The 19,232-nt window shown below is 41.0% G+C and overlaps 1 protein-coding gene across 4 annotated transcripts; it reads right to left on the bottom strand.

The window, feature by feature from the left end:
• Positions 1-17: 17 nt before the first annotated feature.
• Positions 18-18,846, bottom strand: LOC122629513 (nuclear hormone receptor FTZ-F1 beta). 4 transcript variants are annotated; one of them, XR_006327283.1, is made up of 8 exons: positions 17,880-18,846; positions 6,947-7,498; positions 6,445-6,848; positions 5,934-6,266; positions 4,209-5,849; positions 3,821-4,115; positions 3,567-3,705; positions 18-1,635 (listed from the first exon to the last, which is right to left on the bottom strand). XR_006327283.1 is itself a non-coding variant. In XM_043813007.1 (8 exons), the coding sequence occupies exons 3-7, from the start codon at positions 7,290-7,292 to the stop codon at positions 3,849-3,851; spliced, it is 2,991 nt and encodes a 996-aa protein (XP_043668942.1). In that variant the 5' UTR covers positions 7,293-7,498; positions 7,781-7,888; positions 11,059-11,123; the 3' UTR covers positions 18-3,705; positions 3,821-3,848. The 4 variants fall into 4 exon arrangements, 3 of the variants coding, with proteins under 3 accessions (XP_043668942.1, XP_043668943.1, XP_043668941.1); XM_043813007.1 differs by lacking the exon at positions 17,880-18,846 and adding exons at positions 7,781-7,888; positions 11,059-11,123 and having other exon boundaries at positions 18-3,705; XM_043813008.1 differs by lacking the exon at positions 17,880-18,846 and adding an exon at positions 11,059-12,138 and having other exon boundaries at positions 18-3,705.
• Between the last annotated feature and the right edge of the window lie 386 nt (positions 18,847-19,232).

The following is a 19,232-nucleotide window of genomic DNA, read 5'->3' as shown; positions in this document are numbered from 1 at the left end:
GTATGAAGAACACGTAATTTCGTAAAAAGATCTTTATTTTATAAGTATTATTTGTGTGTGTATGTATAAAACTACATTCTAACGATGTTTTTTCTTGTATAGCCATCTCTTCATCGTATGTGTAGCTACCATCCTTGGAAATGCGATATTTTTGTAATTACGCGCAACTATATTGTATTTGTTTTTCTTTCTGTATAGCTAAATCTGCGTTCTCAAATCAAATATATAATTTTCGTGAGAAACGTGCACAAGAGACCTATTACATAATAATTTTTATCGTGTGCATTAGCATATATTCAAATCTAAAATAAGATTTATAACTTGCTATACAACGTTCATAGAGATCATTGAATCTGATGATTATGACACATTAAATTTTCTTTATCTTTTGTTTCACATTCCTTACAAGAATTCTTTATAAGGATAAATTTTTTGTTGCATTAGATAATATAGTTAATAAAAAAAATATTGTATGCGAGTATCTATAAAATTATTTCTAAAGTACAATATCTGTTTAATATTAATCTTTTTCTGGTTCATATTTTTGTATTCAATATAATTGATGTATAAAGTGAATTTTTATATTATCTTTGTTATGTTTACATATTTCACATGCGCGTATCTATATAAAATAGATGTTATAGTTTATCATATCTAAGCTCTTTGACAACTGCATACTTCAATAATGTTATACAGCTTCATCCCAATATTGTCGTAATTGATGAAAAGATTTCCAAGAATCTTTATATTTTATAATATTAAATATAAATTTTTTTCTCCATAGTGGTTATATCCTTGAAGAACGGAAGACTATTTATATAACATGGACATGTTTTTCTATATATGTAGGTTTACTTAATTTGGACTATAGCCTGAATTATTTTAATCTTTTACAAATTACACAAGATTTGTCCTTTCACGCATAAAGAAGCACAACTTAAAATAAAGTCAATTAATACGATTTGAAGTATAATTATTTCATTAAAATATGGAGACATAACTTTTATCAAACATAAACATAGAAAATAGTCATTTTTAACAGGCAAATATTTATCTTTTTATAAATGTATTCCATACTCTTCTATTTTTAAGTTGAACGATCAACTTGTTATTAGATTAGCTTTCTTCTCTGTCTCATCCATTTCCCATACACTCAATACCACAAAATATTATTTCTCTTCATATGTACAAAGTTACTTTCGCCGCCTTGTTCTAAATAACTAACTGTATTAGACATTTGCTTTGTCATTTGTTTTAATACCAATTCATTATGAATTGTTCAAAATACTGGCTAAGTTATGTATTATGTTACCAGCTTTCTTTTAAAAAATTGACATATACAAAATATTATCATAAGATGATAAGGTAATATAATTACTGAGTAATAATTTATAATATAGGTGGTCCAGTTATCATGAACATAATATATATGCAGATATACATTAAAAATCAGTGATTAATATTGACATTTTATAAAAATGGAACTATATAAATAAAAAATAGAGGAAGACAGTTCGTATAACCTATATTAGAAATTAAGTATTGCAAATTAACTGTATCCCTATATATAAATTGATCCTGAGATCAAACATTGTTTTTGGTGCTAATCATTCACCTGAATACAAATCGGGCTCTCTATAACAAAAAAGAACAATACATCAATATGACAGTCTCGTAAAAGCATTATCGATAAATAGTAATTTCTATTCTTTTATAAAATTTGTCATCTACAAGGATCACTGATCAATTATATATATATATATTGTTGGTAATTCTTTTTGCACACCACAAATTTGTCTATTTATATCAAAATAAATATGTTTTCAATAAAACGAATGTATAAAGATACCAGAAATATATACGATTTTTACAATATAACAATAAACTTCTATGTTTTACAGAGCATTTTACAACAGTGATAACAGTGTCTACTTTTTGGTACATTATATACATATACATATACATATACATATACATATACATACACATATATATATATATAATATACAATTAAAGCTGTGGCATATATACTACAGATCTTACGCTATATATCATTATAACGTTAAATCTGAAGAAGTTACCAATCTTTATTATTTTGTGGTTGTCGTAAAGCACTTTAATAGTTTGCTACTTTGTTAATCATGTGCATAAATTGAGACAAAAACCTTCAGAATAAATATTAAATTTAAATAGTATATTTCTAATATTCCAATACATCTTTTTTAGATTAATTTTTTTTTCTTTTTATTGACTTTTTTCTTTTTTTTTTTTTCCTTTTTTTTCTTTTTTAGAAAAAAATTTGTTATATTGTCGACAAACTGCAGTAGCAATAAGATTACCATCCTCGTTTGTTAACATTTTAGATAATATATTCTTCCAGAAAATGTCATGTTGTATCGATTTTAGACGTGATTTAAATATATTTCGTATTCATTATTGGACCACTTTATTTTAGATTAAGATTTTGCAAACAAATTGCATTGTAAATTAATGACTATGATATTAAAGGCTTTTTTTACGAAAAACATAAGTCGACTTTTCCAAATGACGTGCTGATAGCACATAATCGTTATCGGAGGATACGTACGAAATGAACATTAGCATTATACTTATTTTCTTCCTTTGTTTACCACTTGAAATAAAGTTTACGTAATTAATATCACTTTAACGAACTTCTTCAGACGCGTTGTCCTTGAAAAATAGGGAAGAAAATGAAATTGATTTCTTGCCTACCTAATTTGTTTAGTTCAACTTATGTAGCCGTTGTAATAATATTGTAAACTAAATATTTATATCTATTGGAGCATCATGGCAATTTAATACAGTTACTGTTTCTTCTAACAAAGGTTTTATTGTAATTTAGCTGCCAAGCGCACTGTAAATACTATTTTATGAAGCTGAGTGAATATTCGTGTCTGCTCTGATTTAAGGAAGTTTAATTCTATTACTGATGTAACATTATGTCATGTAAAAGAATAAAAAGTGTAATATGAGCTTTTATAATCGCTTTTTCCATTGGATACATACTAACTAAGTATTACTAACTATGAATTATTATTCGATTAACTACCTTATAAATAAGCAATTGGTCGACTGATGTTTTAAGTACACTTTTGTAACTGGGATATATATAAGACATTTTTATGCCATATTCTTAAGTAAGCAGAAAACAATATAAAATACTGGTTGCTTTATTACAATCATGAATAAAGGTAATTTCCGTCCCAACTGCGGACTATACACATTATTGTAAAGCAGGCAATGGGACGGATTTGACCTATCTAAATAGATCGTAGCATTTTAATGCTACATCATACCAACTTTCTTTGTACAACGCTCATTATTGTAAAGTAAATGCTCTGTGTGTCACCGTCAGTTATTTTTTCAGTCTCATTTGCATTTACATGCACGCTGAACATTTCGAGCATAATTTAGGCCGCATCGAAATTGATATAATTCAAGGCAGCGGGCATGCGAGTTTAGTACGGAAGCATTTTGAGAGAAATATTTTTTTTCTTTTCTTTTCTTTTTTAGACTTTAGCTTTCCAATATTCAGTTAGACTTACACGAACGTACCCCCCTCACCAAGTGCTAATATTATGGACCATGCGTATATTCCAGTCATCTGGTACTAGTTTAACAGCTTTTTTCTATTTACTTAGCGAATCCAATTCCCTAAGCTTATGGACCCTATAAGCATGGAATCTAGAAAGAGAAAGTATAATTGAAAATAATCGTTGAAAACATATTCGATCGTATCTTATCATGGAAAAACAGAGAAATAGTTTGTATGAAATTAAAATCAAGGGTAGTAACTCACGGCATTGTTCACTGTCCCGGCGATGGTTTTAATGATCACCTCTCAATAATTCCATTAATAAGTTGAACGAGCTGCCTTCTCCTTCCGCACGCTTCGCACTTAATAATTCCTTTCCTGCTTGACACGTCCTTTGTAAATCCGGAATCCTCAATAATAGTTCACCAAATTTGGCAGGCATTTCTGGATACCTGGCAATAGTATATTGTTGAAGTGCCTGTAAAGCCTTTTCTTGAGAAGCTCTAACTTTCTCGGGTTCTTTTAATTCACTGGTGTCGGACGTAAGTAACACTATCACCTTCGTTCAAAAACAAAAACGAAAAGAAATTAATCGACTCTTACGATCATCGACCAACCGCCAAAGACAAGTAATTCGATCGAAGAAAGTTACCTTCATCGCTACGTATTCGTATTGATCCACCCTTAGCCTTCTCAAATTATTGGTGAAAGCGAGCATCCTCTCGATGCAAGTCGCTAAACCAAGTTGCCTTGCTTGCTCTAAAGTGATCGACTTGCCGAGAGATACCCTTATTTCACCAGGAGTGCTCATACTACGGAAACAACAAGAGAAGAGCAGCAACTCGCACCATGAATTGATCAGTAAACAGATCTGATCGTCGATTGAAATATTTTTGAAAAGTGGCAAACTCTTACACCATTTGACTATCTTATACAGACGATGATCGGCGATATTGCAAAGATTCGAAAGAAAGTCCGGATGTTGCGATGGATTACCATTAGAATTCCCGCACATTTGGGAATTACAGTTGCTGACATTAGCAGCGTTAGCGGATAATTGTTCGTGGCTACCGGTGGAAGCCGAGCCAGTTGGACAGGGTCTTGCGGTATTATCTTCCCTTCTACTATTAATATTGTTACTAGCATGCCCGTTGGTGGAACAATCAGTACCAGAGCCATTGGTAGCGGATCCATTTCGACCGGCAGAAGCGCCAGTTCCTCCGCCGTTTCCGCTCCCTAACAACATGTCACTGGCAGGAGCGCTCCTAGTTCCACCAGAAGTTATCACACCAGATTGAATGCCAGTTATACGATCACTGTCATTGTAATGCCAAAGATGTTCCACATCCATGATGTCCTGCAAAAGCTGCGGTACTACTTGTACTTTATACGAGTGATTCGAATGATGTCTAACGGAATAATGATGTTCGCTACCGGGCGGTGCAGGACTGCAGTTACCAGCAGCGTTCATCTTATCGCTTGCCGTCATGTTGTTCGCAGGACTACCAACGAGATTTGCCGGTAAAGTATATGTACATTGATAAGTGCTCCTACCACCTCTGGTACGATCCTCTCTAATCGCTTCGAGTTTCATTCCCATATTGAGGCATTTGTCGAATCGACAAGCGGGGCATTTCTTTCTTGTGGCAACGGTAACAGGACAACCTGCACCCCTAAGGCACACATAGTTTTTGCGGTTCTGGACGGTCCTCTTGAAAAAGCCCTTGCACGATTCACACGAGAAGATACCGTAATGAAATCCACTGATCTTATCGCCGCAGATCGGACAGGGGCTATTAATTAACTGCTGTCGTGTGGAGATACCCGATGGTGCAGCAGGTATTCTACAGTCTTCTTGATCTTCCGTTCCAGGATGTCCATCCGAGGAAAGCTCTGATCCTGGTGCGGAAGAGGAGTAATGGTGCGCGCTCACGGCCGAAGCAGCAACCGTTGGGAGATGCAAAGGACTACCTTGTGCTACTTGCTGATGCTGATGTTGCGAGTGAGCGTGCGGATGTCGAGGCTGTTGGACGGGAGAATGCGTAGGTGGACTCAAAGAGCCATAACTGTAACAGCTGCTCGAAGCATCTGAATTATTACGCGAGAGCGAGTGAGAGAGGGAGAGTGATAAGGAGGACGTCGAATTATTGAAGCTATGTCGAGATAAGGAGAGCGAGGAAGAAGGAATGGGGCTTCCTGCTCCTAAGGCGGAATGTCTTGCAGCGTGAGGACTTTGGGTTGGAGAACTGAAGACACTGTAGGCAGAATGAATCGCGGAATCCGGTGATGGTACCTACGATTAAACAAAAAAAGAAGTGATATTTATACACGAACTGCAAAGAAGTTTTAAACGCACAGAGAAGAGTCATTTCATTACCTGCGATCGCGTGTGACTGTGCTTGGTCAAATGATGTCTTGGATTAAGAACCGGACTGTGATTTGGAGTGGAACTATTGTATCCACCGAGTAGTTTTCCCACGAGAAGAGGTAGGTCGCTCTGTTGTGTTTGTTCAAGATTTTCGATACCACGTTGTTGCTGTAATTGTTGGTTGTGACTTAAAGACAAATTCCCTTCGTGAAAAGAACCAAGCGTGTATCCTGGACTTGACCGAAAGTCTGGTTCTGGCTTTATCGGAAACTTTTGCTCTACAGGTCCGGGACTGGAACCGCAAACTTGAACACCTTCCATCGATGTTTCCTCATGTTGATCCTACCGAAAACGGGAATCGATACAAATATTACGAGTATCTAACATCGCAGACGAGTCAAACGTTGCTTAATCGTTACGTGACTTATCTTAATAATTATGTCATGGAACTGAAAGAACCATATACGATATCCTAAACAATATAAATGAAAGTTATTACATCATCTATCAGTGTATGCACCTGATTAGTGAGGGTGTTCGAAGACATCTCTTGATCGGAGAGCTCTCCTTCCCATGACATAGGTCTCTCTGGTTGTTGCTGTTGGGACGTATCGTTACCGTCGCAAGCTCCGCTTTCACCTTCGCCATCGCAATCGCCGATTTTCTCACCGCTCTGATTTACGGAGATATCTCGTTTCTTCTTGGTTCGCAGATTGACACCACGGAAGTCGATCTTGCTTATTTCACCGTCGCTGTCGTCCGCGTCGTCGATATCCGTGGCATTTGAACCGAGAATACCGATACCGATGCCATGCGAGCCCACGCTGCTGGTACTACTCGTACAGCCAAGTACCGAGCCGCAATTTGAAACTACGGACACCGTCACGCCATTTTGACCTCCTAGATACTTACAGATGCCTTTGCCTACGAATTTAATGGGTTTTATAATTACTCTACGTTGTGGATATTAATTTACGTTGTATACACTTTATAATAAAGCTTTTTATCTGTCTCATTTTTACCATCATGCATTTCATGAGTAGGTGGGACATTGATCGCAGTTACAGAAACGTTCTTCCCTGCCTCCGTAGAACGAGTAGTAGTCATCGTAGAATTGCCGATGGATGAGGAGGAACAGCAGGTGGAGGAGGACGTCGGTGAGACTGACGAGGCCGATCCGGTGGTGGGTGCGGTGGCGGCGGCGGTGGCGCAGGAGGCAGAAACGGAAGTGGAGCCGCCGCTTGTACCGGAGGTAGAAGACGACGACGAGTTTGATCCGACGGAACCAGACGACTTCCAAGATTGTGTCGACGGCCACCAACCTGGACCAGGTCCCGGGCCATCGCCAGGCCCGTTTTGCTCCGACATTCTCAGCTGGTTGAACTCCAATACGCTCTCAACGCGACTCGAATCCTCTCGATCTTCGTGAGATTGTACAGCATCCTGAGCGCACCCTTAATCACCGATTTTGCGATTGCCACCGTCTATCTCTACGATGATTCGTTTATTACAACTAATCTTTCGCGAATGCCAGTCAGATTTCTGTCACCTCGCACGTCTTTCTTTCTCTATAACTGAAAAAGATAAGCATAACAATCGATTAGAATTGCGAAATGTGATATGTAAACAGCATTAGCCTATTAACTATTAATATTTCAAATTCATTGATTAATGAATTAATTAACTAACGGTAGATAAAAAAAAAAACAAAAAAAAATTATTGTTGAGATATATCGTTAAAAAGGAAAAATTAATGAAAACACGAGGATTTTTTAACAGACGCGCGTACGAAAGAAGAATATTATAATTTCAGGTCATTGCCCGCGTGCACGGAGATTGGAACCTGTGTCACGCACCATTTTTGTACGTCCATCTTACACATATTATCTTCGGGTCATTGATTCACGCTCTTGGATGACGCTACGTGATTCCCATGATAGATACTGCACAGTTGTGCACTTCGTCTATAATTCAAAAGAACGTACTTACATACATACATATACATATATTACATAAGATATCGACGATGTTAAAACGTCGTTGAACGTTTTTAGAAATTTATATTCAAAAATGAACCTATCTGCTTCGCCGGTATGCTTTCTCAACGAACGAGAGATATGAAGAGTCAGCAAAGTTAAAGAAGAAAAAAGCGCGAACCTTGCGGTCTGTTTGTGGTGGGACAGTCGCACACATATTCTACGATTCTTTCGATGTATCTACAATGTACCAACGGATGTGCAGGTATCGCACAGCATCTCTGCAATTATTCGGGATAAATATCTAAGAAGTCCATAACAAAGAAATTCTATCCTAATCCTTTAGTCTTACAGATCCTTTAGTATTTATATACCACACCTGTGGATTTTACCGATCCCTATAAATCTGAAGCTAATATTCGAAGACGTCGATCTTGAGAAGAGACGTCTCTGTAGACGCAAAATGTTACATGCTCGTTCGCAAGTAAGAGCCACGACTGGATGATAATGGAAACGACAGATGAGGCAGGGAGGGAGAGAGAGGGAGAGAGAGAAAGAGAGAGAGAGAGAGAGAGAGAGAGATAACGTAAAAAGTTGCGGTCTTTCACGAAGAGTCATAGACGGTCGAGGATCGTGCTCTTCTCCTAAGTCGTTGCATGGTCGGGGCACGGTGGCGGCTATGGCTATGGTTATGGTGGTGGCGGTTGCGGTGGCGGTGGCGGCGTCGTCCGTAAGGTCAAGGCCCTCTGCAAGCGCCCTACCCGACTCTTATGCACCTTCGGGGTCACGTGACGCGGCTCAAGGTCTTCTCTCCCCACTCCTGCAAGCATCGCACGGCCACGCCACGCCACCCGCCGTTACCACCGACGGTGCAACGAGCGTGTCCCCTTCCTCTTCTATCCCTCTTGCCTCCCTTCCCTTCCCTCTGTCTTCCTGGCCCAGCTCCTATCCCTCGTTCCTCATCGTCTTGAATACCTCCTCTTCTCGGTCGTTCCAAGTCGCGTAACTTCTCTCCCGAGAACTTCTATGAACGTGGATTCGGCTTTGAGCCGTTAGTTCGAGTACCGTTTCGTCTCTCTCTATCTCTCTCTCTCTCTCTCTCTCTCTCTCTCTCTCTCTCTCTCTCTCTCTCTCTCTGTCTGTAGATACATATTATATATCGATGTACGTATGTATCTATATGATGCTATAATTTTTCATCCTATTCGTGAATTTTTCGTAATAACAAAATAAATCAAACGTTAGTTCTTTTCTCGCGTAGTTAACATTAGTTTCCCTCTTTCTTCGTTGACGAATTGCCAGAATCGAGCTTTGTCCTCGTAGGAAAGTGTTATAGTATAACAGAGTGATCAGTTTTCAACTGGATTCTTCAACTTCATCCTAAGAAAGTTTATCGTCTTGCAAATAAATATATTTTTTAAGTGCATCGATCTCATCTTATACGAATATATCATAACGAATTAACGCACATACGTAGGTGCCGGTAGTTTCATTATAACCGTAGCCTCGACGAAACAATCTTGGGAGAGATACAACAACGATCTGAGTTTTTCTAGGCAATCCAAAAAATACCATACTTGGGATTTAAAATGTCAAGGAATTCAAGACGATTAAGGAAATGATTACAATAGCACGTAGGACGTATCGATCGGAAGTCTCCCGTAGTAAAAATATTTTTTTTCTGTTTCTTTTTCTTCTTCTGCCTTTTTTTTTTTAGCACGACGAACATTCAACTGACTTCAAAGTCACAGCTTGAGACGAGTGGTAAACGGTGTGGCAGGTGACACGGAAGAGAGATCGACGACCCACGGACTATACGACGGCTCTATTTTAAGCGGGTCGAGTGAGGCAGAGTCCCCGATCGAGAGTCTCACAGAGAGTGTGACCGTGAAAGAAACGCAAAAGACGAGCTGCTTGTAACTGTATTACGTTGCTGCCGGCAGCCTCTTCGTCGTGTCGTTCTCGTCGTCGTTGTTGAGGAAATGCGAGTCAAGTACAACGTCCGCTTGCGTCGGCGTCTCCTATCACAGATGATTGTTCATGATGCATTTTACGGTCGATCATTCAAAGAAAATCTCTCTCTTTCTTCGTATGACCAATAAAGTCTCACAATCTGTTCATCTAACGATCGAGGAAAGTGAATGAATTGTAGAACACTTTATGGACATTTATCAGCAACGAACATAAAGTTATATAATTATCAAAGAATAAGAAAAAATTTGATTCGTACAAATATATATGTATGTATAATGTTTATATGTACATACGTATATATATACATACATATACATACGTATATATATATATATACACATATATATGTATATGTATATATATGTATATGTATACATATAAACAAAGTACATATTAATAAAAGTCGATCTTAAAGAATATTCGACTACGAGTATTCGAACGAACGAATGAGCGAACGAACGAAACAAAACGGTACCTCGAACTTTCAGTCTTTCTTTTCTTTTACTCAAAGCCTCTCTCGCCGCGTATAAAACGTCTCGCTTATCTCACATTGCACTTCCTTCGTCTCGCGCACGTGTGTTTTTCTTCGCGATACCGCTTTTCTCCCGTAAGAAACACGATGTATTGAATTTACAAATGTAAGTATAATATACGGTATGTAAGTGTATATAGGAACGCACTTAAAAAGAAAAAAAGAAAGAAAGAGAAAAGGAAAGAAACAAAATAAAATGTTTTCTAATCTAAACGATTTGTATTAATAAGATCGTTACTAAACGGTAGAACACGATTATTCCACCATATTATCGGTGGTTCAATGTCGTATGCGATTAGACAAACCTATCGAAGAAGACTAGACAGAAAGTTAAACTAGCATTGCCGAGTTTCCTTTTAATACTCTATTCATACCTCGTCCTACCAACCAATGGAAACAAAGGACGAGACAAAAGGATATCAATCACATTGTGATAATTATAGAGCCTTTTATAATCAACATTTCAAACACGTTAGATGTATTACAGCATTTTTTCTTGGATACTTGTGCTTGTTTGTTTACTTCCTTTAATTATATTATCTCGTTTAATTTTATTCGAATATTAAAAGCTAATACTGCGTGTTATAATAATTGTTCTCGTATTAGCTGTTAGAATCTCAAAGCATCGTGGTATTCCATGAAAACTCCTTACCTCTCGTGGTTGCGTACCAACAAGAAGCCTTCGTTCTCTGTGGAATCTCTCTTTCTCTCTCTTTCCCTCTCTCTCTTCCTCTCTCTCTCTCTCTCTCTCTCTCTCTCTCTCTCTTTCTCTCTATCTATCTTTCGTATCCGTCTCCGTCTCTCTATTTCATCGAAGGTAGGCGCGAGCTCGCGCGTTTTCCTTTCACCCGGGCCAGTGGGCCTTGTCGAGCGGGGCCAGCCGCGCATATCTTTGATATCTCACGAATATATACGAGACGCGAGTCGGGGATACCCAGTGGCCTGAGCTGCGTGTCGATTAAAATTATTATTACCAGCCGTAAGGCATTTTTGACCGGCGTCGAGAACCGGTTCGATTCGTGAACGGCTTGCGAGCAGCTGTCGTCTCACGACCGAACGGCCCGAGAGAGTACCGAGAGCATTTTCTTTTCGAAATGCACCTCGGATATATCGTGCCCTGTCTCCCGCATAACTTCTATCGCTATCTTTTTCACTTCGACGAATATTTACTTCCTCTAAAAAACGAGATATCGACGCGGATCTATCGATCGATTCGATGACTAAGAAGTCGCTTTGGTACCAACACCAGTTTCGAACGAAATAGAAAATGTATCACGGATGGAAATACGATATATGCAGTAGGTACGAAAACCAATAGCTTAACGATTACTTCAAGCGATACTCGATTTTAATCGATGTCTACTCGACTCGAAGAAAATATAAATGATATATAAAAAGGAAATATAAATGAAAGATGATCAGTATTTTTCTTCGCGTTATTTTTTTTTTTTTACAAGCCGGAAATTGCAACGCGATTCGTCAGTCCACCTTCGATCTTCGGAACGGGAGGAGTTATCGGGACACGTCATATCTCGAGGATCGAGATCGAGGGAATGCCACACACCTTCTCGTTAGTACCTGTTACTTTGGATCATTTGCATTTTCGAGCGTTCGCATCAGAGGAGAGGCTCGCGTCTTTTTTCTTCTTTTGTTTTTTTGCTTTCAAAAATAAAAGAGAAGCTTTTCGAGAGTGGCGGGTCTTGATTTTTCTGAAGAACGCGTACTTACTCGCCGAGCGAGTGCTCGCACGCATCTGAGCGCATACGTGTTGATCCGAGCGGATCGGTTGGTGGCGGCGAGTTAAGTTAACTACTATCGAATCCCCGCTACCAAAAGAATGCCATACCGAGTGCAACGGAGAACGGGAGGCCGTGCGACGCGGCGATCGGTGCACGTAACTGCAGTGGCGTAGTAACTGCTTCTTCGAAGGATACCGATCTTCGTCCCTCTGTTCTATCGATGCTTCGATATATCGATATTTTTTTTCTTTTCGAATACCATTCAACTTTTATCAATAAAGAATAATCAAACTTTCGTATAATTATTTTCTTACATAATTATTTTTAATTCAAAACGAAATGAAAGATATATCGTTAAACTTGTTTGCAAGAGATATGGAAAGAAAAAAGGGAAAAAGAAAAGAAAGGATATGAAAGAAAAATTCGCGATATGGGGGAAGAGATCGAATTATCGCAAGACCGATCCCTCTATATGCGACTAAAAAACGAACGGACGAAGAGGGACGAGGAAGAGGAAGATCATTCCCGCGGTAGAAACGAGTGATCGAGGTGCGGTCGAGAAGCCGGTGCGTCGAGAAAGGTTCATCAATATTCATAAGTCGCGCTAGGCCTATCCGCGTCTCAAGGATCGAGGGAGCTTCCAGCTTATGTGGACTTCAGAGCTCGTGAGTTGCGTGGCCCTCTCTCTCTCTCTCTCTCTCTCTCTCTCGCTCTCACCTCTCACTCTATGTTCCTCCGTGTGCCAAGAGAGGCACAAAGTGGACGGGTAGAGAGTGTGCACTGTGCGAGTTGATTACACATAGGCCGTCGGCAGGACACGAGCGCATTACAAGAAGGTATGCGTCGAGTAGAGTCTACATATATGCGTGTATTGTATGCGTATACATTCGTATAGAAATGTACGTATATACAGAAGGAGGAACGATAAGATCGAGTCGAAGGAGCCTTGCGCAATCTCGCGTAGCGATTACGGCCGAGTACGTATGTTGTGTGTGTTCGCGAGCTACGATCGCGAGAGAGGACAGACAAACGGACAGACAGATGGACGGACGGACGGACGGACAGACAGACAGACGGACAGACTCGTCGCCTCTACCTCCTCCGCCTTCTGCCTCTTCATGACACCAATGACGAGGACACGTCCGTGCGATTTTCGCAACGTAACGTTGAACGCGTGCGCGCATCTCATGCGTACGGATTATGCACTTACGTGCTCTGTACTCGTCGCTCATACATTCTTTCATTACATAGACGCGCACGAATACACGCGGATAGTTATAGTACACCGATGCACGTGTCTCGTTAAATTAATTGTTAAATGTCCGAGGCTTTACGCGCATTCGATGATTCTTGACGATAACAGCAACGTCTTTGGACTTGTATTGTAGTGCGATCTTTAACTCGATCCGACGTCGTTCCCACAACGAAAATCATTCCGTCCCTGACAAGGAAATATGCAACGTCAAGGATGCACGTTTCTCAGGATAGCTGAAGATTAGCGATCGAGAATGTAATAACGAGACGCGCAGCCTTTTACGATCGTTTACGACCTACTTGAAATCGAGCGTTCGTTTGTTCGTTCGTTCATTTGTTCGCTTGCTTGCTTGCTTGCTTGCTCGTTCGCTCGCTTACGTTACGTCATGCGAGAGATCACTCATTTTTTATTTTTCACACCCGCAAATCAAATCGTCGCGCTTTTAATCGCAAGCAGCCATCGATCCTCTTATAAAAGTATCCAGGTGGGGCGTGTTAAGAACTATAGCGTTTGGCCTTCCGTATTGTCTATATATACATACATACATATATATATATATATATATATATATATATATATATATCAGAAACCATAAGTTACTCTCAAGATAGCTATATTAATCCCTTCGGTGTTCAGACTTGGAAAGTCCACTACTAGTACGATGTTATTCAACGAGGAAAAGTATGGCGACCGAATTGACTCGGACATTAATATATCGACTCTTGCACAATAGAAACCGGATCGCGAAAGGTCCATTCCGAAGTCTCTTGATCTCAAAAACGTGTAGCACGCATTAGTAGATAACGTGAACGATCGTTCGCTCGAGCGTTCTACTGGGTCTAACCATGCTCTTGTTTTATCTCTACGTACATAGATGTATATACGTACATACATATATAGTGTTTGTATATATATATACATATCATACATACATGTGTGTATGTGTATAAACAGAGACAGGATGGATCATAAGATTAACTTTACTTATTCTCACATTTTGTTTAATTCTTAATTATAAGAATCTTTTTAATTCGATCACGTTACATAGTCCATTCTCTGTGTGTGTGTGTGTGTGTGTGTACATACATATATACAATGTAATTACATTTTGATTGTTCGTTTTGATAAACAGTTAGAAACGTCGTTTCTCGTAGATTCCGTGAAAGCTATCGTCGTCGTTAGAGGACTTGGTTTCGGGCCAATGAGCGCGCGCACACGATACAACTACGACAACTACGACGAGGATGACGACGATAACTACGAAAGAAGAAATGAGAACGCGTCATCCTAGAGTACAACACGGTGATCCGGTATCGCGTAGGTGGAGCATCCAAGGCGAAACGGTGCCGATCTTGCTTCGGCTCGGTGCTTCCTTCGAACGACGAAACTCTCTCGTCCTCAACTTCGTCCTCGACGCGTAACATCCCACCGAATTGAGATTTCTACATTTTCTTTCTTATCTAAGTACATACATATATATGTACATATACGTATATAAATACGTATATATACGTATATATAGTACACGTGTTGCTTTATATACCACATTATTTTTCTATAATATTTCTACGGAGTTCTAAACGTTGTTTTTAATTCTAATGAAAAAATTTCCGATAAAAAAAGAATTATTGATGGATCTTATGAGAATCCTATAAATTTGTATAATTTCGTATAAATAAATTAAAAAAAAAAAAAAAGAAAAAAAAAGTTAACTTTCGAGCAATACATTCCCAATTAGTCACGTTAGAGTATGATATGCATATCTCTATGATACGTATATATATGTATTACATAGCTATATCATATCATAGAAATGTAGTGACCAACACATATCGTTAAAGACGATCGTATAGAGCGTGTGTGCGTATACCGCTACAGGCTAACGCCCCGCGTCCATTCGTTCCCGTTTCTTTTTCTTCGTGAGCAAGCGTACGATTTTCTCCCTCTTTCTCTCTTTCTACTCTCATCTTCCTTCACCTCTTCCTCCTCCTTCTTTATCCACCTTTCTTTCGTCGTCAAGAATCGCTTTACCTGAAACTTTTTCGTCGCTCAACATCGTTTTTCTATCGCGAGAAACGCATTTCAACGATTCGGCGACGATCTTCGTTCCATAAGAAAGAAAAAGAGAAAGGGGTGAAAGACAGAACGAAAAAAAGAAAGAGAGAGAAAGAGAGAGAGAGAGAGAGAGAAAGATATCGAGCAATTCGAGGCAAGGCAAGGCAAGGCAAGGCAAAGCAAGGCAAGGCAAGGCAAGGCGAGACGAGACGAGGCGAAGCGAGACGAGGAGAGGCAAGGAGGGGTAAGATGGGGTGAGGTGGGGTGAAGCGAGGCGAGACGAGACGAGAAAAGACAAAACGGATTAAGAGAGAGCGAGAGAACCTGGTACTGGGAGGGAACGGAAGGGCAGAGGAGGGTGAAAGCGAGAGAAAGAGAGATGTCGAAGGGAAGGGAAGGGAACGATGAGACGAGGAGAAGGAAAAGGAAAAGGAGAAAGAGAAAGAGAGAGAGAGAGAAAGAGAGAGAGTCGAGGATCATGAGAAAGAGACGGATACGTGAGGCACAGGATAGGACGGTGTGTGCGAGTAACAGTGACTCTCCATTCCGTAACTATACAACAATTCTTATATTTCTTCGTAGTTAATAAATACGGGAAACGCATCTTCGATCGACCTAACCACTTTCTAAGGTCATCGATAGTTTATTAGACGTCGTTCGTACTCTGTTCTTCGAAAATCGATCGTTGCAAGTGTTACCGATGATAAAAATTCGTAAGTTAAGAGAGTCGTTTGCCCTTAGCAACTAAACTTTCCAAGCATCTTCCGGTGAAACCGGACGAGATCGTCTAATATTTGTCTTTGAGTAAACACTACTTGATAAATCCTCATCTGTTTCGAAACGATTAAATACGCTTAACGTTCGACGAACAAAGTATTTCGTTTAATTTTGTTGTAACGAATATCAAGGATTAAACAAATGAATGGTAACGTTAATATATGATAGGAATGTTAACAATTCGTCGATACGATTTTAATTCTTAAGTTGACAGTTGAAAGAAACGGACAATTTTCTAATCGTCGTTTTCGAGACGTCTGGAGAAAAGGAGGACCGGGAAGAAGAATAACGTAACGTGTCGTCCACCGTGGTTTGAGAAACACTGATCCCGTGGACTATCGCGCCGAGGGTTTACTGGTGGGGATAGTGGACACGGAGTGGGGAGAGCGGAGGGGCTCAAGGCCGGTCGCGCTATGAAGCCAGAAAAAGCCTGCACGCCGAAATATCAACAAGCCTTTTCCTACTCCTCTCTCCGATCTACTATCCTCTTTTGCCTGTATCCTCTCTCTCACTTCGTTTCTTCGCACGCGCCACGAAAAATCTCAGCCGCCAAATGCGAACGATGATCACGAGAGATGCCCTCGGCGACTGGATATATATGTATGTACATATGTATGATGTACGAAATACGTATGTTATGTATTGTATCGTCGACGATCGGCCGATTTTATGAACGTTCCCGAAGGAAAAGAGATAAAACGATAACACGTGTGTATGTGTGTGTGTATGTGTGTGTTGAGAGAGAGAGAGAGAGAGAGAGAGAGAGAGAGAGAGAGAGAGAGAGAGAGAGAGAGAGACATAAAATATGAGTGAAAAAGAAAAATCGCTAAAACGGAAATGAATAGACTTCATATTCGGACAGGTGGCATTGCCGTGACGAATTCTGACAGCTGATAGCTTTCGAGGAGACACGATAAGCAAAAGATTACGAAATTGTCGCGCGCAAAAAAAGATACGACGAACATACTGAAAAAACAAGAGAGAGAGAGAGAGAGAGAGAGAGAGAGGAGAGAGAGAGAGAGAGAGAAACGAGACGATAGATTGCGAGTGCACACGTATATACGTTTATTTCACTGCGCGCTCGTGCGAGAGAAAGAGAAATCAGCGTATGACGAAGGTGCGGTGAAGAAGGGTTCGGGGAGGGAGAGGGACGTAAGATAAAGAAGCAAGAAGGCACGCGGTGATGGCGGCGATGGCAACGGAGACGTCGTCAGGTGTGAATTCTTAACCATTCTAATGATAATAATGAAAGAGAGACCGAGAAAGAGTGCCGGCAATTTTGAAAGAAAATTGGGACCATTTAAAAGTTTTCATTTTTTACAAGGATGCTATTTGAAAAGAGAGCTTTCTCGAGCTCGTACCGTACAGGTCGGTCAGAAGAGGAAGTGAAGAGAACGAGAGAAAGGAGTGCGAATTCGCGCGATAGAGATGGAGTAAGAGAGAGGGATGACGAAGTAAGAGGGGAGTTGAGCGTGTAGGAGAGAGAGAGAGAGAGGGCAAGCGGGAAGGTGGTAGCACGCGGGAGGAGGGGGGAGCGCGAGGGGTCATCGAGAAACATAACCTCTGCACGCACGACGTTCGAGCATTCGTCTAAAAGCGACTTTAGGTGTTACCTTCGCTTTCGGTGGCACGCTTGGATTCGCTTACCTCATGGTCCATTCGACGTAACGGCGCAACGTAGACTCGCGATAGAGAGCTCCTCGATATCCGAGCCGAGGACAAGAGCGAAAGAACCGTCGATGACCGTCCACTGACGACGACGACGACGACGACGACGACGACGACGACGACTACGACGAGGAGGAGAAGGAGGAGGACGACGACGAGGACGACGACGAAGACGATGAAAATGACGACGACGACAACGATGAAGACGGAGACGAAAACGAAGACGAGACAACAACGTTGTTCGTTCTTCGTGACACGAGGAGTTTCCTGCTGCGTAACGCGTTGTGTCTCGACGATGTTTCTTGTAAAACTTTCGTAGCTTCTCGCTACCACGAGATCTGTCTTTTTCTTTCGACGATAGAGAGAGGCCAAGTATGAGAAAGACAGAATATGCGTCGTGTGCGTGTGTACGCGCAAGTGAGAGGCTCAGAGACAAGAAACTTGTGCGGGTGTGTGTGTAAGTGTAAGAGAGAAAGAGAAAGAGGAGAAAGAAAGGGATACAGATAGGGGAAAGAAAAAGAGACGGAGAGAAGAGAAAGAGAGAGAAAGAGAGACAGAGAGAGAAAGAGAGAGAAAGAGAGAGAGAGAGAGAGAAAGACGGTGACGGCCGCGTCTGGTACGAGAGCGAGCCGATGTCACATCACACTACCGACACTGGCGCGAGCCGCTTCGACACTCCCGTTTGTCCCTGCTGGGACGCGCGTATCGGTGGTGCTGGTACCGAGGTAACGGGCAACGAGAGAGCCAGGCGCACCTTCGCGTCGCGTTACAACGAGTTACAACGAGCCACGAGCGGCCACAAGCACGGGGCTACCTCTGACTCTCCGTCTCCGTCTCCGCTGCTGCCTGCTGGCACCTCCGCGCCACGAGTTTGTGCTCTGCTCTTTCTCTCTCTCTCTCTCTCTCTCTCTTTTTCCTTTTCTCGAGCGCGCTCTTTCCTTCCCTCCCTCTCTCTTTCTTCGATACTCTCTCTCTCTCTCTCTCTCTCTCTCTTTCTCTCTCACTTGCTCGCTCAAACGAACGAGACTCTATCCTACTCCTTCGCGTCGCGCGCCGCCTTTGGCGTGCAAGCGACTGTGTGTGCGTGCGACCGCGCGAAGCCAGCGCCTCTAGTACAGTGCATCGCCACCAGGTGGCCACCCGAGCGGCCGGTTAACGTTAAAACAACCGCCGCCGTCACCGCAACCACTACCACCGCCACTACTACCGTCACTGGCCGCCATGACGGCGAGAAATTTGTTCCACGCTCTTACGCGGCCACCGCCAAGTCACACCTGCGAACGAAATCGCGCTCCGTGGCAATCTTCGTTCGACGTTTTGGGTCTTTCGAAG

The sequence above is a fragment of the Vespula pensylvanica genome, chromosome 5 (genome assembly GCF_014466175.1).
Source record: "Vespula pensylvanica isolate Volc-1 chromosome 5, ASM1446617v1, whole genome shotgun sequence".
In the NCBI taxonomy this organism is placed as follows: Eukaryota; Metazoa; Arthropoda; class Insecta; order Hymenoptera; family Vespidae; genus Vespula; species Vespula pensylvanica.
This window is presented reverse-complemented; position numbering and strand designations above follow the sequence as displayed.

What these genes read in the sequence shown, in the direction of transcription:
- LOC122629513 (XM_043813006.1), bottom strand. Translation starts at nt 7,292, where the DNA reads ATGTCGGAGCAAAACGGGCCTGGCGATGGCCCGGGACCTGGTCCAGGT. An exon ending in TACTCATGAAATGCATGATG is followed by an intron (nt 6,849 to 6,946) that starts GTAAAAATGAGA and finishes TTAAATTCGTAG; the next exon opens with GCAAAGGCATCTGTAAGTAT. An exon ending in CGAACACCCTCACTAATCAG is followed by an intron (nt 6,267 to 6,444) that starts GTGCATACACTG and finishes CGTTTTCGGTAG; the next exon opens with GATCAACATGAGGAAACATC.